The sequence below is a fragment of the Anabrus simplex genome, chromosome 3 (genome assembly GCF_040414725.1).
Source record: "Anabrus simplex isolate iqAnaSimp1 chromosome 3, ASM4041472v1, whole genome shotgun sequence".
NCBI lineage: Eukaryota > Metazoa > Arthropoda > Insecta > Orthoptera > Tettigoniidae > Anabrus > Anabrus simplex.
Genome location: NC_090267.1, coordinates 6,826,506 through 6,852,348, shown reverse-complemented (window position 1 = coordinate 6,852,348; position 25,843 = coordinate 6,826,506). Strand labels below are relative to the sequence as shown.

At 38.9% G+C, this 25,843-nt stretch overlaps 1 protein-coding gene across 1 annotated transcript in view; it reads right to left on the bottom strand.

The window, feature by feature from the left end:
• The window catches only part of LOC136865919 (zinc finger protein 39), a 60,411-nt gene extending 42,958 nt beyond the window's left edge, over positions 1–17,453 (bottom strand). The window contains exons 1-3 of the mRNA XM_068226910.1: positions 17,448–17,453; positions 12,862–12,991; positions 668–763 (exon numbers count right to left, since the gene is read on the bottom strand). Coding sequence (XP_068083011.1) covers positions 668–763; positions 12,862–12,927 — 162 coding nt within the window. The 5' untranslated portion in view covers positions 12,928–12,991; positions 17,448–17,453. The remainder of the gene's footprint in view (positions 1–667; positions 764–12,861; positions 12,992–17,447) is intronic.
• Between the last annotated feature and the right edge of the window lie 8,390 nt (positions 17,454–25,843).

Sequence of the window (25,843 nt, the reverse complement as noted above, 5' to 3'; positions counted from 1 at the left end):
GCAATATACTGCTTGTAGCAATGATACCAGACGACATACACAATGTACACTGCGAAGAATCATGGAACTCTATCAGCTGTTGTATTGTATGGAGCATTGGGCCTTAGAACAAGGCTACTTGTCACTCAACACCTGGGTGTGTTTTACAATATCCAGTAAAGTACGTTGAAACAACGCTGAAAAAATCAGAGGATTAAATAGGAAATCTAGCAGTCATATAAATTCTACTACTTTACAGATGATCTTCAGATTTAAAGCTTTAAAATAATAGATCCTTCATTGAAACCAGTTCAAGAGTTTTATCCTATGATACAGTAGTATGCAGATCAATAACACTAAACAAAAGAACAGTAACTCATAATCTCTGTATACTAACATATTTACATGGTCAAAAGTATTAGTAGCAATGATACTAGTTCCCACATGATATGTGGAGTTGGCCTTAGGAACTATACCATCTGCCACGTGATATCTAATGCTAAATCTTAAACTACTGGAAGTAGGTATGAAAATCAGATAAGGAAACTATCTATCTTATAGAAATGTATATTTTCTTAAGAAGCCAAATAGTAGGCATTGAAATAAATGGTTGGCCACAGAAATCTGTTCAGCAGTTTGCTCACTACTTCTATCATCAGGCAAAGACTTATCAAATCATGTACATTACCCGAAGTGCATTTTCCTGTGTTGGCTCTGGCTCTGTTAACTCTGATTTGGTCTCTACTTTCAGAGGTATAATTTCTGATACATGTTCAAAATGTTCCTGTGGAATAGAGTATATATTAGGCATGTTCTCTGCAGACATCTATCAATCTAGTCAGTAATAAATGAGCATTATAATTCATTACCTGTCAGTATATGAGTTCATTTCAAAATTTACTTATGATTAAGGTAAATTTCTACATGTAGAATTTTATAATCAAAGGGTGCAGTTCAGGAGAGGAATTTCCAAAATATACTGCTAGTAGCAACGATACCAGCACACATACACAAACTATGTACAGTGAGAAAAATCAAGGAACTATGTCAGCTGTTGTATGGTATGGGGCATTGGGCCACGCAGCTATGCTAGTAGTCACATAAAACCTAACTGTACAGTACTCAGTGGAAGACCTTGGAACTACTTGAAGGAAATTAGAATATTATGTAAGCAAACTACCAATCCTATAAAAACTACTTTTTGGAGGATCTTCAGAATTAATGCTTTATAATAAGGGGCCACTCAATGAAATAGTTTAATAGTTTTTTCACTTCATTCTACACAGCATCAATAACAGTAATAGAAGAATTATAACACATGCATAATGTGTTCATACAGGCAATATTAATAGCAACGATACCAGCTCCCGCATGATATGTAGTGGTATACCATCTGCCAGATGATACATAATGAGAGATCTTGGAACTACCAGAAGCAAGTACCATATAAAAATTAGATAAGAAAACAGTCTATCATATAAAAATACATATTTTCCCAAAGACCTTCATATCGTATGCACCAAAATGTATGATCGCCCCTGAAATCTGTTCAGCTGTTTCTTTAGTATTTCCATAGCTCAGATGTGTTTTCCCGTGTTAACATTGGCTCTGTTGACTCTGATTTGGTTTCTTGTTTCAGAGGTATCATTTCTAATGCAGGTTTAACATTTTCCTGTGGAATACAGTATATATTAGGCAAGCTCCCTGCATATATTTGCCAATTTAGTCACTTACAAATGAGTGCTTTGATTCATTACCTGCAAGTATTTAAGTTCATTACCAAATTTACTAACTTTTAATTATAATTTCTATATGTATAGGATCCTTTAAACTAAAGGGTGCAGTTCAGGAGAAGAATTCCCAAAATATACCACTAGCAGCAATGATACCAGCTGTCACACACTAACTACATTGTAAAGAATCATGGAACAGTTATCACCTATTTTATGGTTCAGAGCACTGGACCCTGGAAAATTGCTATTTTTCACATGAAACCTAGCTGAGCATTAGAGTACCCAGTAAATTAGAATATCATATAGGACACCTAGCAGTCCTGCTAAAACTAAAACTTATCACAAGATGTTCAAATTTAATTCTTTAAAATAAGGATTCTCTTATTGAAATCAGTTCAATAGATTTCTACATAGTGCAATAATGGCAACAAAGGAAAAATAACTGATAGAAATTCATTTATAATTGTTAGGTTTGTTAGTCTATTGAAACTGAAAAGAAATGGCTTCATATATCCCAAATCATAGAAATTCTGAGTTCAAAGTATTTACACAGTCCAAAATATTAGTAGCAATGATACCAGCTCCCACATAATATGCAATATTGGATTTTGGAGCAATACCATCTGCCACGTGACAGCTAATTCAAGATCTTGGAAACACTTAAAGCACATATTAAAACTAGATAAAAAAACTGTCAATCAACAATAATTTATATCTTTCCTAGAACCTACAACTCATATAACATAAATATGACTGTAAATAAAGGGTACTGATCTCTGCACATGGTTATGAGGGTATTTTGGGGGTTGTAATAAGGATGTAAAAGAGAGAGCATATTTATCTCTGGTGAGACCCCAACTAGAGTACGGTTCCAGTGTATGGGACCCTCACCAGGATTACTTGATTCAGGAAGTGGAAAAAATCCAAAGAAGAGCAGCTCAAATTGTTCTGGGCGATTTCTGACAAAAGAGTAGCGTTGCAAAAATGTTGCAAAATTTGGGCTGGGAAGACTTGGGAGGGCCGGGCTGAGTGGTTCAAACGGTTAAGGCACTGGCCTTCTGCACGTAAAAGAACTCCTGCGGGAATAAATTCCGGCAGCTCGGCGTCTCCGAAAACCGTAAAAGAGTAGTTAGTGGGATGTAAAACAAATAACATTAAGACTTGGGAGAAAGGAGACGAGCTGCTTGACTAAGTGGTATGTTACACATTATAATTCTCATTCTTTTTCTGATCCTCTAACAGGAGTATTCAAGGAGGCACATTTCTGTTTCATTATAAAGACTGAGCTGTTTATTACTCTACCCCAACAAGTTTTTCAATGCTCCAGAAAGTATAATCGTGTGAACTTTTGACATACAGCTTGATACTGCAATTTTAGCCAAGGACATTCTAACAATTTGTATGTTTGGACAGACACCTACAATGATATCATCTTTTTATGACTTGTAAGAGCAATCAGGATCCTGATTTTTCACCATACAGGTTTGAGTTTGAGGCTGATGATGCCCTTAATATGGGCGAAACATGTCCCTTAATATTTTATAATAATACTTAATTTCTAGAAAGATCTCTTTGTATTGAATAGGTGGATATAAAAAATAATAAAACTTGTAACATACTTTGTATTTAAGTGGTATGTTCTGAGCTGTCAGTGGAGAGATGGCGTGGGAGGACATCAGGAGACGAATAATTTTGAGTGGTGTCTTTAAAAGTAGGAAAGATCATAATATGAAGATTAAGTTGGATTCAAGAGGACAAATTGGGACAAACATTTGTTTATAGGAAGGGGAGTTAGGGATTGGAATAACTTACAAAGGGAGATGTTCAATAAATTTCCAATTTCTTTGCAATCATTTAAGAAAAGGCCAGGAAAACAACAGATAGGGAATCTGCCACCTGGGCGACTGCCCAAAATGCAGATCAGTAGTGATTGATATGCACTTAAATGAATGGTTGCCCACTGAAATCCATTCATCTATTTTCTCTCACTTTCATAATTAGAAAATAGCTTATCAAATTCTTTGTACAATACCTCAAATTCCTTTTCAGGAGTCTGAACTGGCACCATCATCAAGAATTTGGTTTCTTGTTTCAGAGGCATCATTTCAGATAGAAATTCAAAACTCTTCTGTGGAAAATAATATATATTCGGCACAATCATTGCAGACATCTGCCAATCTAGTCACCAACAAACGACCAAGATGATTCATTACCTGCCAGTATTAGAGATAATTTCAAAATTCACTAATGTTCAAGGAAAATTTCTATATGTAGAGGATCCTACATATAGAGGATGCAGTTCAGGAAAAGAATAGCACCCTATCTCAATGCTCAGGGATACTATTTTATTGTGGAGCAATTATATCATACATTAGAATATCACTGTGACATCATGAAAATTGTACATATTTAGCGATATTTATTCTTATCATCCAAAAGAAAACAACTCTATCTTTTTGGTTGGAATGTAAAGCAAACTAAAAAAAACTTTCTCTTCCAAGACAGAATGTGTTATCACACATCTACCAAGACTACTGAAATGTCCTTTACTGTTCGTTTTACATCACACCAAGACATACATATCTTGTGGGGTTGAAGGAATAGGCAAATCTGGCTGAAGCAACTGTAGCCTTAATTAAGGTACGGAAATGGGAAACCAAAGAAAACCAACTTCAGGCTGCTGAAAGAGAGGTTTAAGCCCACTATATCTTAAACGCAAGCTGCCTGCTTATGATGCAAACCGCAGAGCTAACTCACTTGGTCTCTATGAAATATGTACACCAAGAAACATTAATAGTCAAAAACAGTGACCTTAATGTCAACAGTAGAAATTTCCTACAAACAGACAAACTTACATGATACTACACCCATGGATGGCCTTTGTTTCCGAAGCCACCACTATTCAACCTTAGGCCAGCACATTACAAGGTGATGAACGTTCAGCCTTTTGGATAACATATTTCAATTTTCAGATCATCAGATATTTCTTGCATTGTCTTTAAGTACGATAAGTGGATATCAGATCTGTGTAAAAAAATATCTAACCAGCTGGTAATCAAACCCAGACTCTCCAGATAAAAGGAAGGCTCTGTACCCCTTAAGCCAAAAGCTGGCTGGTACTTAGAGTAAAATGTATAAAGTAATGAGACCTCACAGGAGTCACTGAGGGGGCTCATAGCCACAGTTAGAGCACAATGCGCATATTACATCCACATATATGTTAAACAATCAGCCATCAGCAGGCTGGTCTGGGAACAGCCAAATCACAATAGAATGTGTGAGAAAATGGCAAAAAAATTCATGTTCCATAGTCAGCAAATACCCACAACACTGAATGTTCCCCAGTATTGCATCACTGCTGCTCTGATAGCCAACAGCAGCAAAACATCACAGCCTGTATTAAGCTAACTAAACTACCACCTACAGGTGTGCCATGTGACGAGAGGAACATGTACCACACTATTTTGTATGAAAGACTTCTAGCATGGAGTTTTAAAATTAAGTGAACTATTTAGAATAACTAGGTATCTTCATGAAGAAGAAACCAGTTTCTTGCAAGATTTCAGCTCCAACAATGGCACAAGAATTTAATATAAATTTAATATTTACACAAGTTTGACACTAACATTTTGAGAAATATCAAACTAGAGTTGTTGAACCAGAGTGTACTAGTACATCAGGTTAGAGCTTGACACAGAAAAACAATAAGAGATAGCAAATCTACAGACGTTCAGCAGGACTGCGCTTGTATGTCGGATATGTTTAGATGACACTCTCTTCCACAGTGCTTGGACCTTGGAACTCATCCAGTACACATTTATTCTGAAAACACTTAGAACTGCAGAATTTTAGCTCCCCACAACTCTTGGGAAATATAACATCTTTGAAGCAGTAGTTCACAGTCTATGAATAGATTAATACTAGCAAGTCACAGTTGATTTTTGAACATCCGTCTATAAACTTTTAAGGTTTTCAAAGACACCTAGGTGTTTGACCGAGATGAAACTGATGTTTTGTTTCCGATCTAACCTTACCTCTGGTGGTCGCATATGATAACCACATAATAAAGTACTTTTGGAGGACCACTTAAATGTTATTAACAAAATACAGTATGTAAAACATAAAGAGCACACAAGTCATTTATTTATTCAGTTGTGCGTGAACTAAAAACACACCAGCACTGTAAGTACTGCTTGTACATATACCATTATATATTTACACATGAGGTACACACTGACACAAAACACACTAGAAATATTCCTTACACTTGAAAGAAAATAACTGTTATTGTGCCAATGGTTTGGCTGCACTTGAAAAATGTTAGCACTGTTGTGCAATTACATTATTTTATGAGACTGTTGTCTCCACATGTTACTTGTGTCCTGTCTGACGCGTTTCGCATCGCGTCCCTAGCCAGTCACTCCTGCCAGACATGCCGCGAGTAACGTGGAGTGGGCATAATTTGCACACAGGTCTCCTATAAACTCCTGAGGGTGTACGGACATCAACGACTCGCACCAACCCGTCCTTGCCCGGGAATGTTTGCTGAATGATGCCTAATCTCCAGTCCAATGGTGGAATGTTGTCATCCTTAATTAGGACAACAGTTCCTGTAGATACACTGGGCTATGCTGACCTCCATCTCATGCACTGCTGCAAGCCGCCCAGATAGTCGGATGACCACCTGTTCCAAAAATGTCCCTTCATCTTTTGAAGATGATTCCACCTGGAAAGCCTTGAAGTATTTGATAAGGTTAAGTCTGGTTCAGGTATGGCCATCATGGGTTCTCCTATCAGGAAATGCCCTGGTGAAAGATAGGAGGTATCATTTGGGTCATTGTTCAGGACAGTAATTGGACGTGAATTTAAAATGGATTCAGTCTGACAGAGAAGAGTAGTCATTTCTTCGAATGTCAAGTGAGCGTGCTTGGTAACTCTCGTAAGATGAAATTTCAGCTTCCCAAAGACCTCCGAAATTTGGTGCTCGTGGAGGAATTAATTTCCAGGTAAATCCTTCTTGGATTCCAACATTATCAATCTCACGTTGGTGTTGCTCTGATTGAAATAATTTGTGAAGTACTTGAAGTTGATTTCAGGCTCCGAAGAATGATGAACCATTGTCACTGTGAAGTTGAAGTACCTTTCCTCTCCGGGCTATCATTCTCCTTAAGGAAGCAATGAAGTCTTCAGTGATTAAATTGCTTACAAGTTCCAAGTGACTGCCTTGGTGGCTAAGCAGACAAAAAGTGCAACGTAACATTTTACTCTTGAGTTACTACATAGAGAAGCTTGTTTAATGAAGAAGGGTCCCGCAAAGTCTACATCGCTACATGGGAAAGGACAAGTGGGCTTAACTTTTTCAGCAGGCAGCTGGCCCATCAATTGCGATGAGCTCTCGCCCTTGAACCTGTAACATCACACATTTGCGAAAGACACCTTTCACAGTTGTCCTGGTGTGAGGAATCCAATACTTCATTCTAAGTGATGCAACTAGTAGCTGTGTGCTAGCATGTAGTAATCTTATGTATTCGTCACAAATAATTAATTTCGTGACATGGTGATGCGCTGGTAATATAATCTGATGTTTCTGGTCAAATGCTGCATCTGCATTACGTAATCGCCCGCCCACTCTGAGACACTCGTCTTTATCAAGAAAAGGAGCTAGAGATTTTAAATGACTTCTCTTGTCAACTTCTTTTTTTCAGTTGAAGATATTGAATTTCCTTCTGAAATTCCTGGTGTTGAATATATCATACACAGCAAAGTAGTGCATTGTTGCATTCTTCTGTGCTTAGATTTCCTGTAAACTTCGCAGGAGAGTGCTGTACATTGTAGATGAATCTTTTACAGTACGCAAAGACACGTTTCATTCTTCATAACGAGGAAAACCTTGTAGTGCTGTTGATTGCACATGTAGTGGGTTTGGATTCGAGTGCTTCCGAGGTACATTCTGCAGTACTGATTCGCCATAATTCTTCAGGCTGGCACAACCAGGACGGTCCATGCCACCAGAGATCGTGTAATTTTAATGCTTGAGGCTTGCTTCCTCGTGACAGTATGTCAGCTGGATTCTGTTGTGTAGATACATGATGCCATATGCAGTTTTCAGCTGTGTCCTGGATTTCAGAGACCCGGTTGGCGACGAATGTTTTCCACCTTGTCGACGGTGATGAAATCCATTGTAAGACAATTGTAGAGTCTGTCCACGCATGAACAGAACTAATATCCAGGTTGAGACTCGTGAACGTTAGCTTATGTAATCTTGCTAACAGGAGAGCGCCGCACAATTCTAAGCATGGAATTGATAATTGTTTAAGTGGAGCGACTCTTGATTTAGAGCATATCAAATTGCATGAAAAAAGCCCTTGTTCATCTGTGGTAAGAATGTATGCGCACGCCCCGTAAGCATGTTCCGAGGCATCGCAGAAACCATGTAATTCACAATTTACCACTTTAGTCTTACTTAAAATGTACCTGTCAATTTTATGTCGTTAAGTTCTGGTAATTGCGAGTAAATAGCATTCCAAGTGTTAAGAAGCTGACTCGGCAGGTCTTGGTCCCATTTTAATTGAAAAGTTCAGAGTTGTTGCATAAAGACCTTGCATGAGAGAATAACTGGACCCAATAAGCCCAGAGGGTCCAAAATTGCAGCAATAGTTGAGAGTACACTTCTCTTGGTTGCATGGGAAACCTTTTTAACAGTTATGTCGAATTGAAACTGGTCCGTAGAAGGGTGCCAGAGTATTCCCAATGTTCTTACTGTGTCTGCAGTGTCCAGTCGAAGTGGTGATTTGGTTTCTCTATTTTCTTCTGGTATTTTTGACATGACCTCACTGCTGTTAGAACACCATTTCTTAAGTTCAAATCCTTCTCTTAACAGTAATGCCTCTAATTCTTGCTGTAAGCAAATGGCTTCTGATTCAGTACTGGCTCCGGTTAGGAGGTCATCAACATAAAAATCCTTTCTAAGGACAGCTGCTGCTTGTGGAAATTCCTTCGACTCTTCATCAGCTAACTGTTTCAAACATCTCACAGCGAGAAAGAGAGCACTTGCCGTTCCGTAAGGAACTGTCGTGAGTTCATAACACTGGAGTGGTTCGGTGCTAGTGTTTCTACATAGTATTCATTGTAGTTTCATGTCCTCGTTGTCAACTTGTATTTGTCAATACATTTTTGTAATATCTGTGACAAGAGCATTGTGTGATCTGAAACGTAGTACAATAGAATGCAGGTCGTCTTGTATGGTAGGACCTACGAGTAACTTGTCATTCAAAGATACGCCACTGTCAGTTTTAGCAGACGCATCAAAGACAACACAAGTTTTAGTGCAGGTACTTGTTGGTTTGAATACGGCATGATGTGGCATGAAGTATCCTCCATCTTCAGTGCATGTGGGTACCGGTTTCATGTGGCCAAGTTTCAGATACTCATTCATGAATGATGAATATTCTTCTCTTAATTTGGGATCACAACTAAGTACTGTACAATCTCACTACTGCCTGTGGGTATGAATTCCCTAACTGCAATCAAGTCTGTTTAAGTGGCAGTAGAACTTGGAACCTTCCTGTAGCATCTCGCGTTGTGTTCTTGGTGAAGTGTTCTTCACAATCTCTTTCTTCTTTGGTGATTGGTGGCATATTCAGTTCTTCTATTTCCCAGAATCTTTTAAGTTGTGGGTCTAGTTGGTCTACCTGGATGAATAGTGATGTTGCATGTTCACCATGGTGTTGTTGTATGGGTGCCTGGCCAGCTACTACCCAACCCAATTTCGTATTCCGCAATGTTGGATACCCATAACGAGTTTTCTTGCTCTCCAATATAACCTTAAAGAATATGTCTGCACAGAGTAGCAAATCGATCTTGCTTGGAATGTGGAAATTTCGGTCTGATATTTTATATTGGTGGGTAGATTCCATCTTGAAATGTTGATTTTTCTACTTGGCAAATTGTTTGTGGGCACTAAGCATGTGGCATCTATATTGAAAGGGCTGACCACAGATTGCAAATGAACTGTAATGCAGTGTGAGATTTGAACTCCTGCACCGTTAATTCCAGTCACTGGTGTAACATGTTTTTGTTTCCTGAGGCATAATAATTGAGCTAGTTCTTCACTCACGAAATTCGTTTGAGAATCTGAATCCAAGAGACATCTAGCCTCATGCATATTACCGTGAATGTCTTTAACCTTGACTATCGCTGTTGATGTCACGACTGTAGACAGATCGGATTCCTTGACAGCGCAGTGAGTAACATCTGTTGAACGGGTTGTATGATTATTAGCTACTGCCTGGCGCGAGCTGTGTTCTCTCTCTGTTTCCCGTGAACTAAGCATTGGCCTGCTGCGGTCACGTCTGGTGTCATCATGCAATAGTGAATTGCGATATTTTCCACACATCTTGCACAAACCCGATTGGCACTGATTGACATGATTATTGCCTAAGCAGTTAAAGCATAATTTATGATCTCTCACAACATTATGTCTCTCATGGACATTGAGCCTTTTGAAGGACTCACACTTATATAGGTAGTGTGAACCCTTGCAGAGTAATTAACACTAGCATGCACATTGCTTACTTGATGTTTGGGTGTAGTTCTAATTGACTGTTTAATCTGCTGAACAGGAGAACCTGGCTTGATTGCCTCAAGTGCTAAACACCTCTTTTACAAAAATGTCCACAACGCCTCCAGAGATTCTAACTCAGAACCTGAAGTATTTCCAATGCCTTCCTAGTCACTGGATCTAATTTGTTGATTAACAATTGTGACAATAATAAATCTTCAATTGAAACATCTAAGTCAAAGGCCTGTAATGCCTTCACATTGGCCTGACTTGTGTTTATAGTCACTCAGAGAATTGGCACTCTCTTTCTGGACTGAGTCTTGTTCTAATACCCGTTTAATGTGAATTGACGAAATTAATTTGTTGTTTTGAAACCTATTAACCTTTGCCAAACTATGCTGTAGTTTTATGCAGAAAGACGTAGACTTGTGCAATTGAAAGAGGTTCGTTTCTTAAACTGCTAAATAAGTAGTGAAATTTCTGAATATCATGCAAATCTTGATTGTTATGGATCATAGATACAAAAGAATCATGAAATCCTCTCCAGTCTTTGGACTTGCCTCCAAATGGATTCAGTGTAATGGTAGGTAACTTGATGTGCGCCCCATTGTAATTATTGCTTAATGAGATATTCCCTTGAGTGGAGTGTCTGGAAAGACCTGCTATTTCATGCTGGGTGATTATTCTATCTATGTCAACCTTTATCTGATGATATGTGTCTTCATATATTTCTCTACCTGCTTCGTATGTTTCTCCCTCCTCACTGATTTCTAGCTGGGATTGAATGACCTCATACTTTTGTTTCAATTCCTCTAAACTTTCTCTACGAGAGATAATAGCCACAATTCCCTGCTCACTGTTAAACCCATCTACAAAGGTTTTAATTCATGTTACGCTGCCCCTTATTACACCACGTTTGAATATTAGAATTTTTATCCTCTCCTCTGCCATAATGAAAGGATAGGAATAAAGATATGAATTGGATCTGACCTTCTAAAGTGTGGAAAATTGTTGTTGTCATCAGGGAGCCATCTTGACGACTCAGGGTTGCTACTGCCAACAGTCCACAGGTTGTACGTTCCACAGCGTGGAAGATTTGACCGGCGCGGTTGGTAGCTCTGATTTAGCGGCGTAAGTTCGCGTGTAAATCAGCTGTGTGGCGAATTGCATCATAAATTGCACCACGATACATCACACAATATTATCGGCATAATCCAGTCATTGTAAATGCACTACGTTTGTTGTCACACAAAAGGAAAGCTCGAAGAACCGGCCCAGAGGACCAAAATGTTTGACCGAGATGAAACTGTTGTTTTGTTTCTGATCTAACCTTACCTCTGGTGGTCGCATATGATAACAAATAATAAAGTACTTTCGGAGGACCACTTAAATGTTATTAACAAAATACAGTATGTAAAACATAAAGAGCACACAAGTCATTTATTTATTCAGTTGTGCGTGAACTAAAAACACACCAGCACTGTAAGTACTGCTTGTACATATACCATTATATATTTACACATGAGGTACACACTGACACAAAACACACTAGAAATATTCTTTACACTTGAAAGGACGTAATTGTTATTGTGCCAATTGTTTGGCTGCACTTGAAAAATGTTAGCACTGTTGTGCAATTACATTATTTTATGAGACTGTTGTCTCCACATGTTATTCATGTCCTGTCTGACGCGTTTCGCATCGCGTCCCTAGCCAGTCACTCCCGCCAGAAAACAGTCCCGGAAGCGAGGTGCTGCCTTCTAATCACAGCTTCATTAATAAATACATTTTATAAATGAAATACTACGATAATGTAGATTGTTTAAAAACACAAATAAATGACATAATTTCTAGATATAATTGTTAATGCGATATGTGCAGTAACACTTTTTTCTTTTTTTCTAGTTGTTTTATGTCACACCGACACAGATAGGTCTTATGGCGACAATGGGATGGGAAAGGGCTAGGAGTGGGAAGGAAGCGGCCGTGGCCTTAATTAAGGTACAGCCCCAGCATTTGCCTGGTGTGAAAATGGGAAACCATGGAAAACCATTTTCGGGGCTGCCGACAGTGGGGTTTGAACCTACTATCTCCCGAATACTGGATACTGGCCACACTTAAGCGACTGCAACTATCGAGCTCGGTTGCAGTAACACTAGGTGCCAGAATGATGACATGCAAGAATTTACTTACATACCAGTATACTAGCCGTATGTGCTGGGAAATTTCAGCATTTTTAAATCTCACTGGACCAAACCATGATCACACTCACCAACATGAAATTAGCATGCCATTGCTTTACCCTGTAAACTAATCTAACTGGCAATTTACCTGTCATGATTAAGTGCCACTGAACCGCAAGCCATGCATTCTGAAGATTACAAGATTACAATGCTGAGTGCAGCAACAGACAGAGCAAAGAGAGATAATTAAAACTCTCACTTCTTATCCAGAATCTTTCCCTGAAACATAGCCTTCATCAGGGTGTTTGTTTTGAAACATGCTATAGTGACAGTTATCTGCCAGACTTTTCTTTAATAATACAGGTTAAATTCTAATCACTATACACTTATACAGAATGACACTTACAAGAGAAGTATTATCAGTTCCTTCAAGCCAGACTGGTTCCTCTTTGATCTCAATTTCTTGGTCCATTTCACACAGCAAATGAAGTAGTTCGAAGGTGCTGAGGTTGTAAATTGCTTCCAATGACCCCTTACTGAAACATGAGTCAGAAATATATTATTATTATTATCATGGGTCCATAGTTTTAGGAAGCCAGGCTCTGCCTGTCACAAGTTAGGACAATGTGTGAATGACAGAGGAGTTAGACCTCTTTGAAAAACCTTGGTGCAGTTTCTTAGTGCCTTATAAGGGTCCCTTGCCAGGGCCATAAGTGATCTGGTCAACGATCTGAAAGGTGGAAGAGGAAACTCACTCCTAATGACTGAGAGAGCAGAAGAACATAGTGGGGTAAACCACGAAAAACCATCCTTGTAGCATCTACTCTCTGGGTTGGGGCAGCTATAGACAGCGTCTACTCTCCAGGTTAGGCGCATCATCAACTACATGCAGAAGACAACGGTAAACCTCTACACAACTTAAAGCCAAGTTAAGCAACCATGATATTGTCACAGCAATATGTATTATTTACTGATCATTAGGCACAGAAACCAAGATCTGGCAGTGGAAGGAACAAGGCTCTCCAGGTTAGCATTAAGCTAAATCCTTGCAATATCAACTCAATAAAAATTGGAACATGTAATGTGAGAATATTGCTGGAAGCAACTAAAATGGAAGAGGCCAAAATTGTCATGTATAAAAGAGAATTATATACTCTAGGTTATTTTAAATAAAGTGGCCAGGAAATGGTGATCTCTATAGTGATAACTTCAAAATGATCTATAGTGATAGTACAAGAGGGGTAGTACTGGAGTAGGACTCATAATTAGACATAACAGGGCAAGAAATGCAATGAACACCTATTACGGTAATTTAGGTATTCTAGTTACAACAATCAGAACCAATTTCAGGAATAATGTTATTGTTCAAGTGTACTTTCCAACATCAAACACGTCAGATGAAAAAATAGAGAAATGCATGAGAACACTGATGAAATATGGAATCTGACAAAAAAGTCAGATAATGTAATAATCATAGGAGATTTCAAAGGTATTGTTGGAATGCAAACAGACCAAGAAGGAATTGGGAAGTTTTGTCTAGTTGTCAGGAACAAACAAGGCGAGAGGTTACTAGACTTCTCTGTTCAGTACAATATGATTGTGACAAACACTTACCTGATGTTCAATTATGCAGAAGATACATCTGGAAAGCCCCAGGTGACACTGCCTGTTATTAAAATAACTATATCCTTGTCAAGAAAAAAAAATGCAATCAACTCAAGACAAGTCACAGCCATCCTGGACAGTGACAATTGCCTAGTCATGGCCAAATGGCACATCCAACTGAAAAGAATTGATCATCAAAAAGCAAACTCTTAAGATTTAGCCAAGCTAAAATACCATAAATCTATGGATGTTTTTGTACAAAAAACAAATAGCTAAAGGAAATGAAGAATTGGAATGGGTTACCATAAAGAAAAGCTTGCTAGGTGTAGCTGATGAAACAATGGGGACAAAGAAAACTCTGGATTACCAGAGAAATATTGGAACTGATAGTGAAGAGAAATCACTACAGGAGAAGGGAAAATTGTAGAAAGCCAAGAACAATATAGAAAAGTCAAAAATCAAATTACAACCCCGTGTAGAAGCGCAAAAGAAGCTTGAATGGTTGAGGTAACTCAGAATATCAGAAAAGATATTGTTGAACCTAAAGTTAGAAGCTCTACAGTAAGAGATAAAAATGGGCAAATATTACTCAATCAGTGCATGGTGGAAGGAATACCTTGAACAACTGTATGAAGGAGGAAACATGCTAAATGATCTAAGGTGTATTGAACAACAAGTAGAGGAAATGATGGAGTCCTACAATAACAAGGAGGGAGTTTGAATCACAACTTCAGCAATTACATAAAACTAAACTTTTTTTTTTCAATTGCTTTACGTCGCACCACCATAGATAGGTCATAGGGTGCATGTCTTTAGCAGACAGCCTGATAAAGGGAGCTTCATATTCCCCAGGTGCTAGAGTTTCCTCAGTTGGCAATTTTGGAAAAAGTAATTAATTTTGTGATATTTTACTACAAAGGTAAACATAATATGGCAGATGAACTGGTCTTCAGCTACTGACAATGAATACTTATATTTCTCCCACATGAAATACGAGATATGATATGACTTTCAATGTGGGGGACAATACACGAGCGCACGAGGTTTACATGTCCTGCCCATCACTGTTTATTCTGTTAATATATTATTGCCTTCTACGTGCAAATAACTACATATTACGGTTTCCAGAGGCAGAATTACGTCCTGAAGATGTTCTTTTATGTACTGGTAATTCTCAGGAAATATATTGCAAAATAGAGTATATCATAAATCAATAAAACGTTATGAGTGAATACTGGCTATCAACTGAATAACAGCCATTGCGGGGTATTGATATGATCGTGAAGAATTACCAAAATAACATTGATATAGGTACCACTGTAACATAACCTTACAGATAAGCTCAACAGCACAACCGTCAACATTTCAAACCTAGAGCATTAGTACTAACGTGTTTTGTAGCTTACAAGGCAAGAAAGAAATAAGCATTCCGGTATAGGCCTACGTCTTCTGTCGCGAACACAGGTGAGTTAAATAACACGCTAATATAATAATTAAAATTATACACTATATCTAATCATCCTCAAATCTTCACCAGCTTAGCACTTCAAAAACTTCTCCGTACAAATAAATACATATACGGTATCCGAAGCAGTGAAACTCGGATGTCATATACATTGTTACAACAGAAGACGGAAGGACTTGCTCGCAACCGTAATGAAAAATATATGAATTTTCAGAAAGAAAACACGGTGTATGGGTATAAATTTTCAGCGCTTAACCGTAAAAAAATTACCGCTAATACAAAAATGTGTAGATTTTGGAAATAGTTTTGAATCATACCTGATTAAGAAATATTTATATTAAATTCAATATTGAGATGTAGAAGATCTGCAAAAGTACCGGTAAGTGATTGAGACTTGCCCTTTACAGACAATATGCTATAGGTCAGGGATGGCGAACCTATGCCACGCGTGTCACTAGGTGACACGCGAACACGATTTCGGTGGCACACCACATGAACATAATAATATTTTCTATATACGTCTTGCACTGCAGACAATACATATAAAGTTTCACGTGTAAGAAATAAATATCGAAAATCTAAATACTAGTTCCATTCGAACGTGCAATATGGCAATACTGCTACACTGGTAGGTCCGAAAGTCGAGTGAGATAGTGTCGTTTTCTGGTGGTTTTGTATACGGACATCACAAACATGTTTTCGGTGCCGAAAAGAGCAGAAACTTAACAAAGGTGGTGACCGTATTTTTCAAGAACTCTGGCTAAGGGAATTCGGACTGATAAAAAGATGTGCTGCCTGTGTTCGAAAATAATTGTATCCCCCACATTTAATGTAAAGTGCAACTTCGAGACTGATCATTCGAATATTTGTTCCATTTCAAATGAAGAAAGAAGAGAGTTCGTTTAACAAAATATCGAACATTGCACAAAACAAACTAATTCTTTTGTATCATCTTTTCGGCCAAGGAATAATATCAGTGCGGCTGTTTCCATCTGTCTCACTGCATAGTACAGCATGCATGGGAAACCGATTTCTGACGGTGAGTTGTTGAAACAGTTTCTTATTGACGTCCGACACATTATTTGAAAACTTTCCTAACAAACAACTAATAATTAACAGAATTAAGGGAATGCCAGCCAGCTGAACTGCTGTCAAGGATAGAATATTAAAAATGAGTGAAGAAGTTTCGGAGCAGTTGAAAGCTGATTTGGATAACTCCCACATGTATGCAGTATGTTTTGATGAAAGCAGAATGTGATCTTACAAAAAAGGATACCTGTTTTTTTTTTTAATTTTCCATTTTGTTATAGAAATGTGTTGAGGGAGAAATTAGTTTAATTGTTGAGCATACAAACTTCAACATGGAATGATAATGAAGCTAATGGAGGAAGTTAAGTCCATTCGCAATATCAGTACTTTTGAATTTTGTATCTAATAACTATTTTTTTTTTACAATTTGTTTTACGTCGCACCGACATAGATACGGTAGGTCTTGCGGCGAAAATGAGATTGGCGTACAAGTGGAAAGGAAACCGCCGTGGCTATAATTGAGGCACAGCCCCACGGAACATGCAATCAAATGTATTTATCAGATATATGTATAATAAATAAATAAATGAATCTGTAAAGGAATAAATAAATTACATATTATGAAACATAATCGGGAATTTATAAAGGAAGTCCCGGGGGGGGGGGGGGGGTTGTAGATATCCCCTAATGGAAAATAACAAGTGGCACAGTCAACAGATGATACTAATAAACCAGACTTAAAATGGCACACTAATTGGAAAAGGTTCGCCATCCCTGCTATAGGTTGAAACACTGTAAAATGATATAAATCACAATCCCTTCATGAAAATTATCTTGAAGTGGCACAATTAGTGGAGTAAAACTGTACAACGTATTGCAATGTCCCTAATTACCATCCCTCCTTGAACCACTGGGACATTCTATAATCATTAAACAAGTCATACAGAACAACTGCTCTCGTTATAACATAACGACATACCCCCCACTTGGAAACTAAACCGGATACTGCGAAGCGTGTATCGGTAGTAATCCAAAGTTATAAACTATTATCCCTTAAAGCAAACGCTTGGCGATTAAACTTATATTTTGTCTGCCAGTAGAACAAGCTGGATTCAGAAAAGGATTCGGCGCCCAACTGTAAATTGCGATCAAAATGCTTCTAGAAACAAACAGGTGTAGCTAACAAATTCAATGACTCCCAATGACCTAAACTGATTCTTCTTCTTCTTGGTTAGTTGTTGGACATCGTCGTAAGACGCTACGTCCAGTCACTGGTTTGCGGGTTAATTAATGTCGGGGAGAGGTGCCAACAGTAGAAGAAAGTAGTACACTACGAAAGAGGAGGGAGAGCGATGTAAAAAAAGCGAATTGCAACGGTTAATGATGAAACTTAGGAAAATACCAATGATATATAGACTAAACGATCAGGGAAGAACACAAAAACACTGGGACACAGGGTTCTAATTCTTCACGTCTGTGTGGTCTGTCACGACGTCTTACTACAAACAAACAAAAACCGGACCACATATAAGGGTAAGTATGTGCAAGTCCGTACCCAGAGGAAAGGAAAAGGTTACAAATGGATGTTACATACAACAACAAAATTGATGATTAAGTCCACAACGTGAAAAGTCGGTTAGGACACGAAACTCGAAACGTTTAACGGCAGTTGGTAACCCTCATGAAAAAGCTTACCTATGCATTCGCGACGGTGATGTTCATATGTCTGACAGTGAAAAAAGGTGGGAGTTACAGTACTGACTACTCGGCCCCCAGTGACTGGACGTAGTGCGCTGCGCAGAGTCCAAGAACAAACAAAGAAGAAGAAGACTACTCGGCCACATGGACAGAAGGTACTGTCAAGAAAAGTAAGGCAAGAGAGATGTGTAAGCTTACAGACACGATTGAGGCGGAGGCGGATGTGTGGAAAGTGCTCCTACAATTCTATTACAATAGCCGTATGTTTTACTTGGAAGGAGGGGAGGGTAAATATAAAAGAATATCTTCCTGTAATGACCGTAACAAATGCTTCAAGCGGACATTTTGTCTCACGTCTGCTATTAAATCGTCAATTTTCTTAGAAAAGGTGCGACATTGGTCGATAAAATTAACATTGGAATTACCGTGTAAAGCCGGGACAGAGGGAGATGCTGAAAGTGGTGCGTGGGAATCCGAAGGTTGCCCGTGGGGACTTGACTTCCGTGATGTAGATGCAGGCTCGTTAGAAGTAGCAGGTATCAAACGCACGACTGGAGTGCCAGAATGTTCTGGAACCGTCTTCGGATTACTTATCAAATTGAGATATGATGCCCTGTCATAACCTGGTTTAACGGGTGGGCGGGAAGGGTTACTAACCACCATAGTAAATTTACGCTTTCGAGGGAGAGTTTCTTCCGATTGAGATGGTCTAGTGGGTAAAGGAGGAAAATGTTGGGGCATCAGAAGGGGGTTAGATAGGGACTGTAATGGGGCAAAATAGTTTTTCACTTCTAAATATGATTTGTTTTCAACACTCATAATGCGTTTAATTTCTTTTTGTTGTTTGTGGATTTCACAATGTTCGGCTCCCGCAGGATGATTTCCGCCACAGTTAGCGCATTAACGACTTGGTGAGTGCAATCTTCAGTAGAATGAGTAAGGGAACATTTTCCACATCTCGGCTCCCTGGAACGACAATTAGTAGCGGTATGTCCATACCGCTGACATCGTTTGCATAATAAAGGAGAGAATATAAAGGCCTGAACCTCTAAAATGACTTTAAAAATGGACACACTTTTCGGAAGTTGTTGACTTTCGAATACAACCTTCACAGTACCTGTAGGGATATATTCAGTTTTTCCTTCTTTGGATGAACGTCTATTTAGACGTTGTACTTTCGCTACAGGATATGGTGAGTCTAAATAGGTGAGAATGTCGGATTCGGAAATAGTAGTGTCTACTCCCCGTATTACCCCTACTCGCTGAATATTCGAGGACGGAATAAAAGCTGTCAATTTCTTTTCTGTAAGAATGGGATGAGAAGGAAAGGCGTTTGCAGCCTTACTAGACATGAAAGTAACTTGAATTCTATTTCTTCCCTTCCTATGGATGGCCTTGACGTCACCAATTTGCCTCTCGTAGAAAATCCGACCCAGAGTCATAGGGTGAATCTGTCCTATTTTATTTTGAGATTCAGTCGATTCGACAAATACTATGTAAGGGCCAAGATGAGTGTTAGAATAGGTAGGTACAGGAACGTGCGGACGCTGATCCATGTCACGTATTGAATCTTGAGAACTGTCTCGTTGGGTATCAGTATTACTAGCTTCCATGTGTAAATCCTCACGCACGGCATCTTTACCAATATCAGGAGGTCGTCCTAAAGGGCCACCGCCACTATCTACAGACATAGTACTCCGAAAGGGGATTACACTATACTAGCACCGGAACAAACACAAAAGAACATTTACTAGGATACAAACACAAACATAAAACACTCTACTTATCTACAGACGGGAAAAAGCCGCTGCACCAGTGACCGGAGCGAGACGTGTGCGACCTAAACTGATTATTGACACGCCGCATTGTATTTATTTTTCATTTATTATATTATGTGTACTACAAATAACAATAACTAATAATAGTAAGTTAATTAATAATGATAATGACAAATTGTTGACTTTTAATTACAGTTCACTTTACGTCGCCCCAACACGGAATATACCTAGGTCTTATTTGAACGATGGGCCAGGAATGGGAAGGAAGCAAGTAAGGTGGGTTCGACCCAATGCAAACAGATAGCTACCTCCGTACCCGCGTTATTGTGTTCCAGTGTGTTTGCATCGAGCATTTATGTGTGTGTGTCTCTGGTTGTAAAATAATTAATTGTTGTGTTCCTGTCTGTATATCAAAGCAGGAAACCCAAATTCTTCAGGTGTAAGGATTCCTGTTATCCCTCCAAGTAAAGTATTTTGGGAAAATTGGCTTAACGCTATATCAAGGCAAGGATCAACCAAGGCTAATCAATGCATTCCATCCGATTATTCCCGTGTTTGTAGGCTGAATTTTAGAGAAGCAGATGAAAGATAAAACTAAAATAAAAATATATTGAAGGCAGAGAGCGTGCCTAGTCGGTCTTCGAATTAACCCCATTACCTTCAAACCAGAAAAATAGCTCTACGAAAGACCAGACAGCGACAAGATATTTCTTCGGAAGAAATCTTGATGAAACAAGCTCTTCAACCACAGGAAATAATATATTGGATGACGAGTACGAAATTCATGTGAATAACGACTTATCAATCCAAGTCAGTATTCCAACGAATAAGAATGACAGCAGTGAACAGAAAATCAGACATTAGAGGCTCCGATCAAGAATCTGAGACTGCGATAACATGTGATGACTAACCATAATTACGTTAAAAGACTACAGAGACAATTCGAAGACAACCCAGAAATTGATCGTCTGAATAAAGTAACGGAAGCAGCCAAATATAAAGGAAAAACGACCCTTTTTAAAAATCAAATCCATAATTTTCGCTAGACAAAATCCGGGCAGTCAGAACAAATCACGCGGTACTATGTGGCGTGGGGAATAGTATTCCAAACGGTTACGTATATGGCAGGACTCCTGGTCTAGTGTCAGCTCCGTCACAACGTACTCTGGACAGGTAGCCTAAATGGAAAATGTTGATAGTGTTTGTCGGAATTTCTCAATTAGCGAAGGAAAGACTTAGAGCTGAATGTAAAACTCTGAGACCAACAGAGAGGAGTGTAACAGTGATCGCCGATTAAATGGCTAATTAGGTACGGCTCCTCTACGACCGGACCTGTGACAAGTTCGTTTGCGTGTTCAATGTTGAAGGTGTATGCGGTACAGATATCTCCTGCTCTCGCGAATAAACTGTTGTATTTTCTTGTAATCCGACTTTGAATAAAGTTCTCTAGTCCTGCTGCCTACATCCTCGTTCAAGGCTTAGAAGTCCCCGATCTATCCCTTTTAGTTCAGAAATTATTACTGTAATGCCTTTCTGCAAAACAATCCAGATTATGTGTATTTCTATTAACCAGTTGATAAAATGCTTACAATGATTGAATGATGATTTCATCGATTACGTTAAAATAATTCGGTTGGAATCAAAACGTGAAAAACTGAAGTGTCTGACTAATGGGACGGCAGATGCTGTCTCGCTAACTGTGAAATCTACAGTGGAATGTGTGTCCTGTCTGTTACAAAATCGGTTATTTTATGTTCTCACCAGATGATTTTCTGGAGACGGAAGAGAAGCTCTATTTAGTTCAGTGAGATTGGGTGGTAGATTTAATGACATGACGAACGCACGCACTGCATTGTGTGCTATAAAACGTATCGTGAAATCTGGTCATGAACGAAGGGACAGCGAAATAGTGATAGGAATCTTTTTGCGTCCACAGCTGGTAAATAACAGTAAATAAAGGGCTGAAACGGTGCTCCGTTACCCGTGTTAAGAACATTTTGAAATTGGTATGTACCATTGCAGCATAGGATAATCCTAATATATCTACTGTAAATGGTAAGATTTTATACATTTTACGTTTCTATATTTTAAGCCAAGCTCAAATGTGAAATGTTAGTTTCTGTATGTGCATTATCTGCTCAATTAGTAACATGTTAAGGATTATTTTTCATTTTATATTGGTGTTATGGACCAACTCTCATTTAACCAACGTGTGCTCTGGGTGCGGTAAGTGCTGCCATCTGCAATGTCGCTGTAAACGCAATTCTCGCGGCACAGAGTAGGCAGTATATAGAGATTGAGATGGCAGTGATATGCTCACTATGCCATCCAGTGGCGTATGCTGGCATTAAGACATGGGTTTGGGTTTAGGAAAGGTTATTCCACTGAAGCCCAACTTGTAGGATTCCAGCAAGATATAGCAGATGTCCTGGATTCAGGAGGTCAATTGGTCTGTATCGCGATTGACCTGTCTAAGGTATTTGATAGGGTAGATCATGGGTGATTACTGGCAAAAGTGAGTGCAATTGGACTTGACAAATGAGTGACTGAATGGGTGGCTCTGTTTTTAGAAAATAGAACTCAGAGAATTAGAGTAAGTGAAGCTTTTTCTGTCCCTGAAATAATTAAGAGGGGAATCCCTCAAGGCAGTATTATTGGACCTTTATGTTTTCTTACTTATATATCAATGATATGTGTAAAGGAGTGGAATCAGAGATAATACTTTTCGCAGATGATGTTATTCTGTACACAGTAATAAATAAGTTACAAGATTGTGAGCAACCGCAAAATGACATCGATAGTGTTGCGAGATGGACAGAAGGCAATGGTATGATAATAAACGGGGATAAAAGTCAGGCATACTGCTCTTCACAGAAACTTTCAGCATGGAAGAAATATACATTAATGGCTTCTACGGTATTCAACTCCAGCCAAGAAAGGCGTCAGAGGCCGCCCCTCAGGCGGATTAAGCTGCTACATAAAGCCGCAGCTGCAGCCTATCAGTCAAATTATCCGCACACTCAACACTTTACCGGTAATCGTTAATAGGATGAACATAATAGGAGTGTACTTCACGCCCAATACAGATCCTGATTTCATAATAGATGAGCTAGGGAAGACACTGGAGAACACAGATAATAACAAACCATCCCTGTTACTTGGTGAACTGAACTGCCGTGTAGACGAATGGGATACAAAGTCTCAAGCGATCACAGACTTTCTTCTAGACTACCATCTAAGACTACTAAACAGGAAGAATGATTACACATATATTGCTCCAAATGATAGAAGCACAATTGACTTAATCTTCTCAAATGTAGAAGGACACGTGCAGGTGAAGACCGAAAAAGAAGCAATCAGGAAACACCTTCCAGTAATAGCGGAAATACAATTAACTAATGGAACACTGCGTCAGTCAGGAGAACTCCCAAGCAGAGAGTCTCTAGACATATAGATGAGGAAAGATGGCAAAAGAGCAGAGAAATAATTCCAACAATCATGCATATGCTAGGGCTGGGGAACCTGGATGGAGCGACAGCAGCATTGAATGACACAATTCGCCACGCTTCCACCATATTGCCTTCATTTGATCGCCCTGCAAAGCCATGGGTTGATAAAGAATGTTACGTCATGAGACAATGAACGTTACATTTACTTCACTCTGCTAGGGTATATGGTATGGGCGCGCTAGCGGAATATGCTGAGGAACTCTACTAAAGGTAAAGAAAACAAATTATGATTTATATATAGAACAGAAGTTATTATTCGAGGCAGAAGCGAAGCCTTACAAAAGATCAACTCCTCTTGTTAACGTATCGCAGTGGGAGACACATTTTCGTCATCTTCTTGGAGAATCGAACATAAGGACAAACGGCTTCACTCCGCAACTGACAAACATCCAAGACACGCGCCCAGTCACAACAGATGAGGTCAGCCAAGCTATAAGCAATGGGAAAAATAACAAAGCGGCTGGACCTGATGGGATTGGGATTTACATAGAACATTTAAAATACACACTCCATGACCTGCTAGATCCGCTAACATGCCTATTCAATGAATGGCTAAAACATAAGTCAGTTCCAGAACAATGGAGGCAGACATTCAAAATTGTGATCTACAAAGTAAAAGGGAAGAAGGAGGATCCAAACTCTTACAGGGGAATTGCCCTGGAAAATGTTATGTTCAAAACCTTCTCTAAACTCCTCCTAACACGGATGGAACAACGTCTACGTGCTAATATACCATCGAATCAATACGGCTTTGCCCCGGGGAAATCAACTCTACACGCTGTGCAGGATCTTCTGCAAGAAATAATAACGACCTTAGCGCAACCTGGTAGACCGCTGTATGCAATCTATATAGACAATTCAGAGGCATTTGACAATATTAACAGAAGGATACTTATTTATAAGTTGGAAAACATATTAGGCACCTCCAATAGTGAATTAGAGACATTGAAATCGATTTTAAATGTGAACTATATAACAACCTATGATGGCATCACCACTTTAAGGAGTATCGCTCAAACCAAGAGTGTTCTACAAGAGGATCCGATGAGTCAATGATATCGGATATTGGGCAATTTATAGACTCAAGATCAGTCAAACTGCTTATGTATGTGGATGACATGGTCATCCTCTCAGGATACCGTGAAGACCTACAAACTGCCATGGAGAACATTAGGGTATGGGCGAAAGATAATTCTATGGAAATAAATAGTTCCAATTCAAAGGCTATGAAATTTAGAAGGGGAGGAAGAATATATTATATGGATCAACTAAAATCCGGAGAAGTACCTTTAGAATTCGTACCCAACTTCAAATACCTGGGTGTCGTATTACAAACTACTGGAATTGGTTTCTCCCTACATGTACAGGAGCGAGCTACAGCAGTAACGAAAGTCTCATACGACATCCCCAAACTCTAAAACCTATCCCTATCAACAGCGACGAAACTATTCAAAATTAAGGTTATGCCGACTGCCACATATGGTATTCAATTAATTTGGCCTTACTTGACGATGAACAACCTTAGGTAGCGTCAAAGGTAGATTTATTAAGAGAGCTATAAAATAGCGCAGGAAACCTTCTTCATGAAAGACATAAACCACATTTTTTATCTACCGGAAACGCATGCATATAAAACTATCATCGAGGAGAGACGAAAAAAAGCCGACGAGATACCCCAAGATATAATGGAGACTGATGCAATGAAGTCAGAATTTTGGAAGGGACCGAATTTCAAACTTCGACATCTACATACACGATTCGCTGTTCACGGGTTTCATGGAAGGATCTGCCAGAATGAGGCATTCCATGAAAGCAAGGAGAATTGCGTTTGCAAGAAACGCAATAATCCATCCTCTAAATACCATTTAGTGGAATGTGTAAACAGACCTCAATCTCTAATCACACAAATGACAGAGTGATGATAAACTTGATTGTACACATTGTGTTTAATAAATAAATAAATAAATAATCGAAGAAAAACATCAAATTTTCCTCATGAAAAAGTAAGGCAGAAAGTCTTTATCCCGATGTCTGTACCATGCAAAACATGTACATTTCATCAATATTTTTTACTTTAATTCTAGAACCAAGTAATTCAGCATATTGCTTAGTTATATCTCGGTCCTTCACCAAATCATTGAGTTCCTCTTGCGAGAAAAGTTGTGGTTGGTCAACTTCCATTATTGAACAACTTGACTCATCCTCAGGCTTTAGCACAGTTCCAGTCCCATTAGGCAAATTGGCTTCGTCCCCGTTTGTAGGTGGGACGGGCACAAGGGCGTCTGTACCAAGGGTAATGGGACG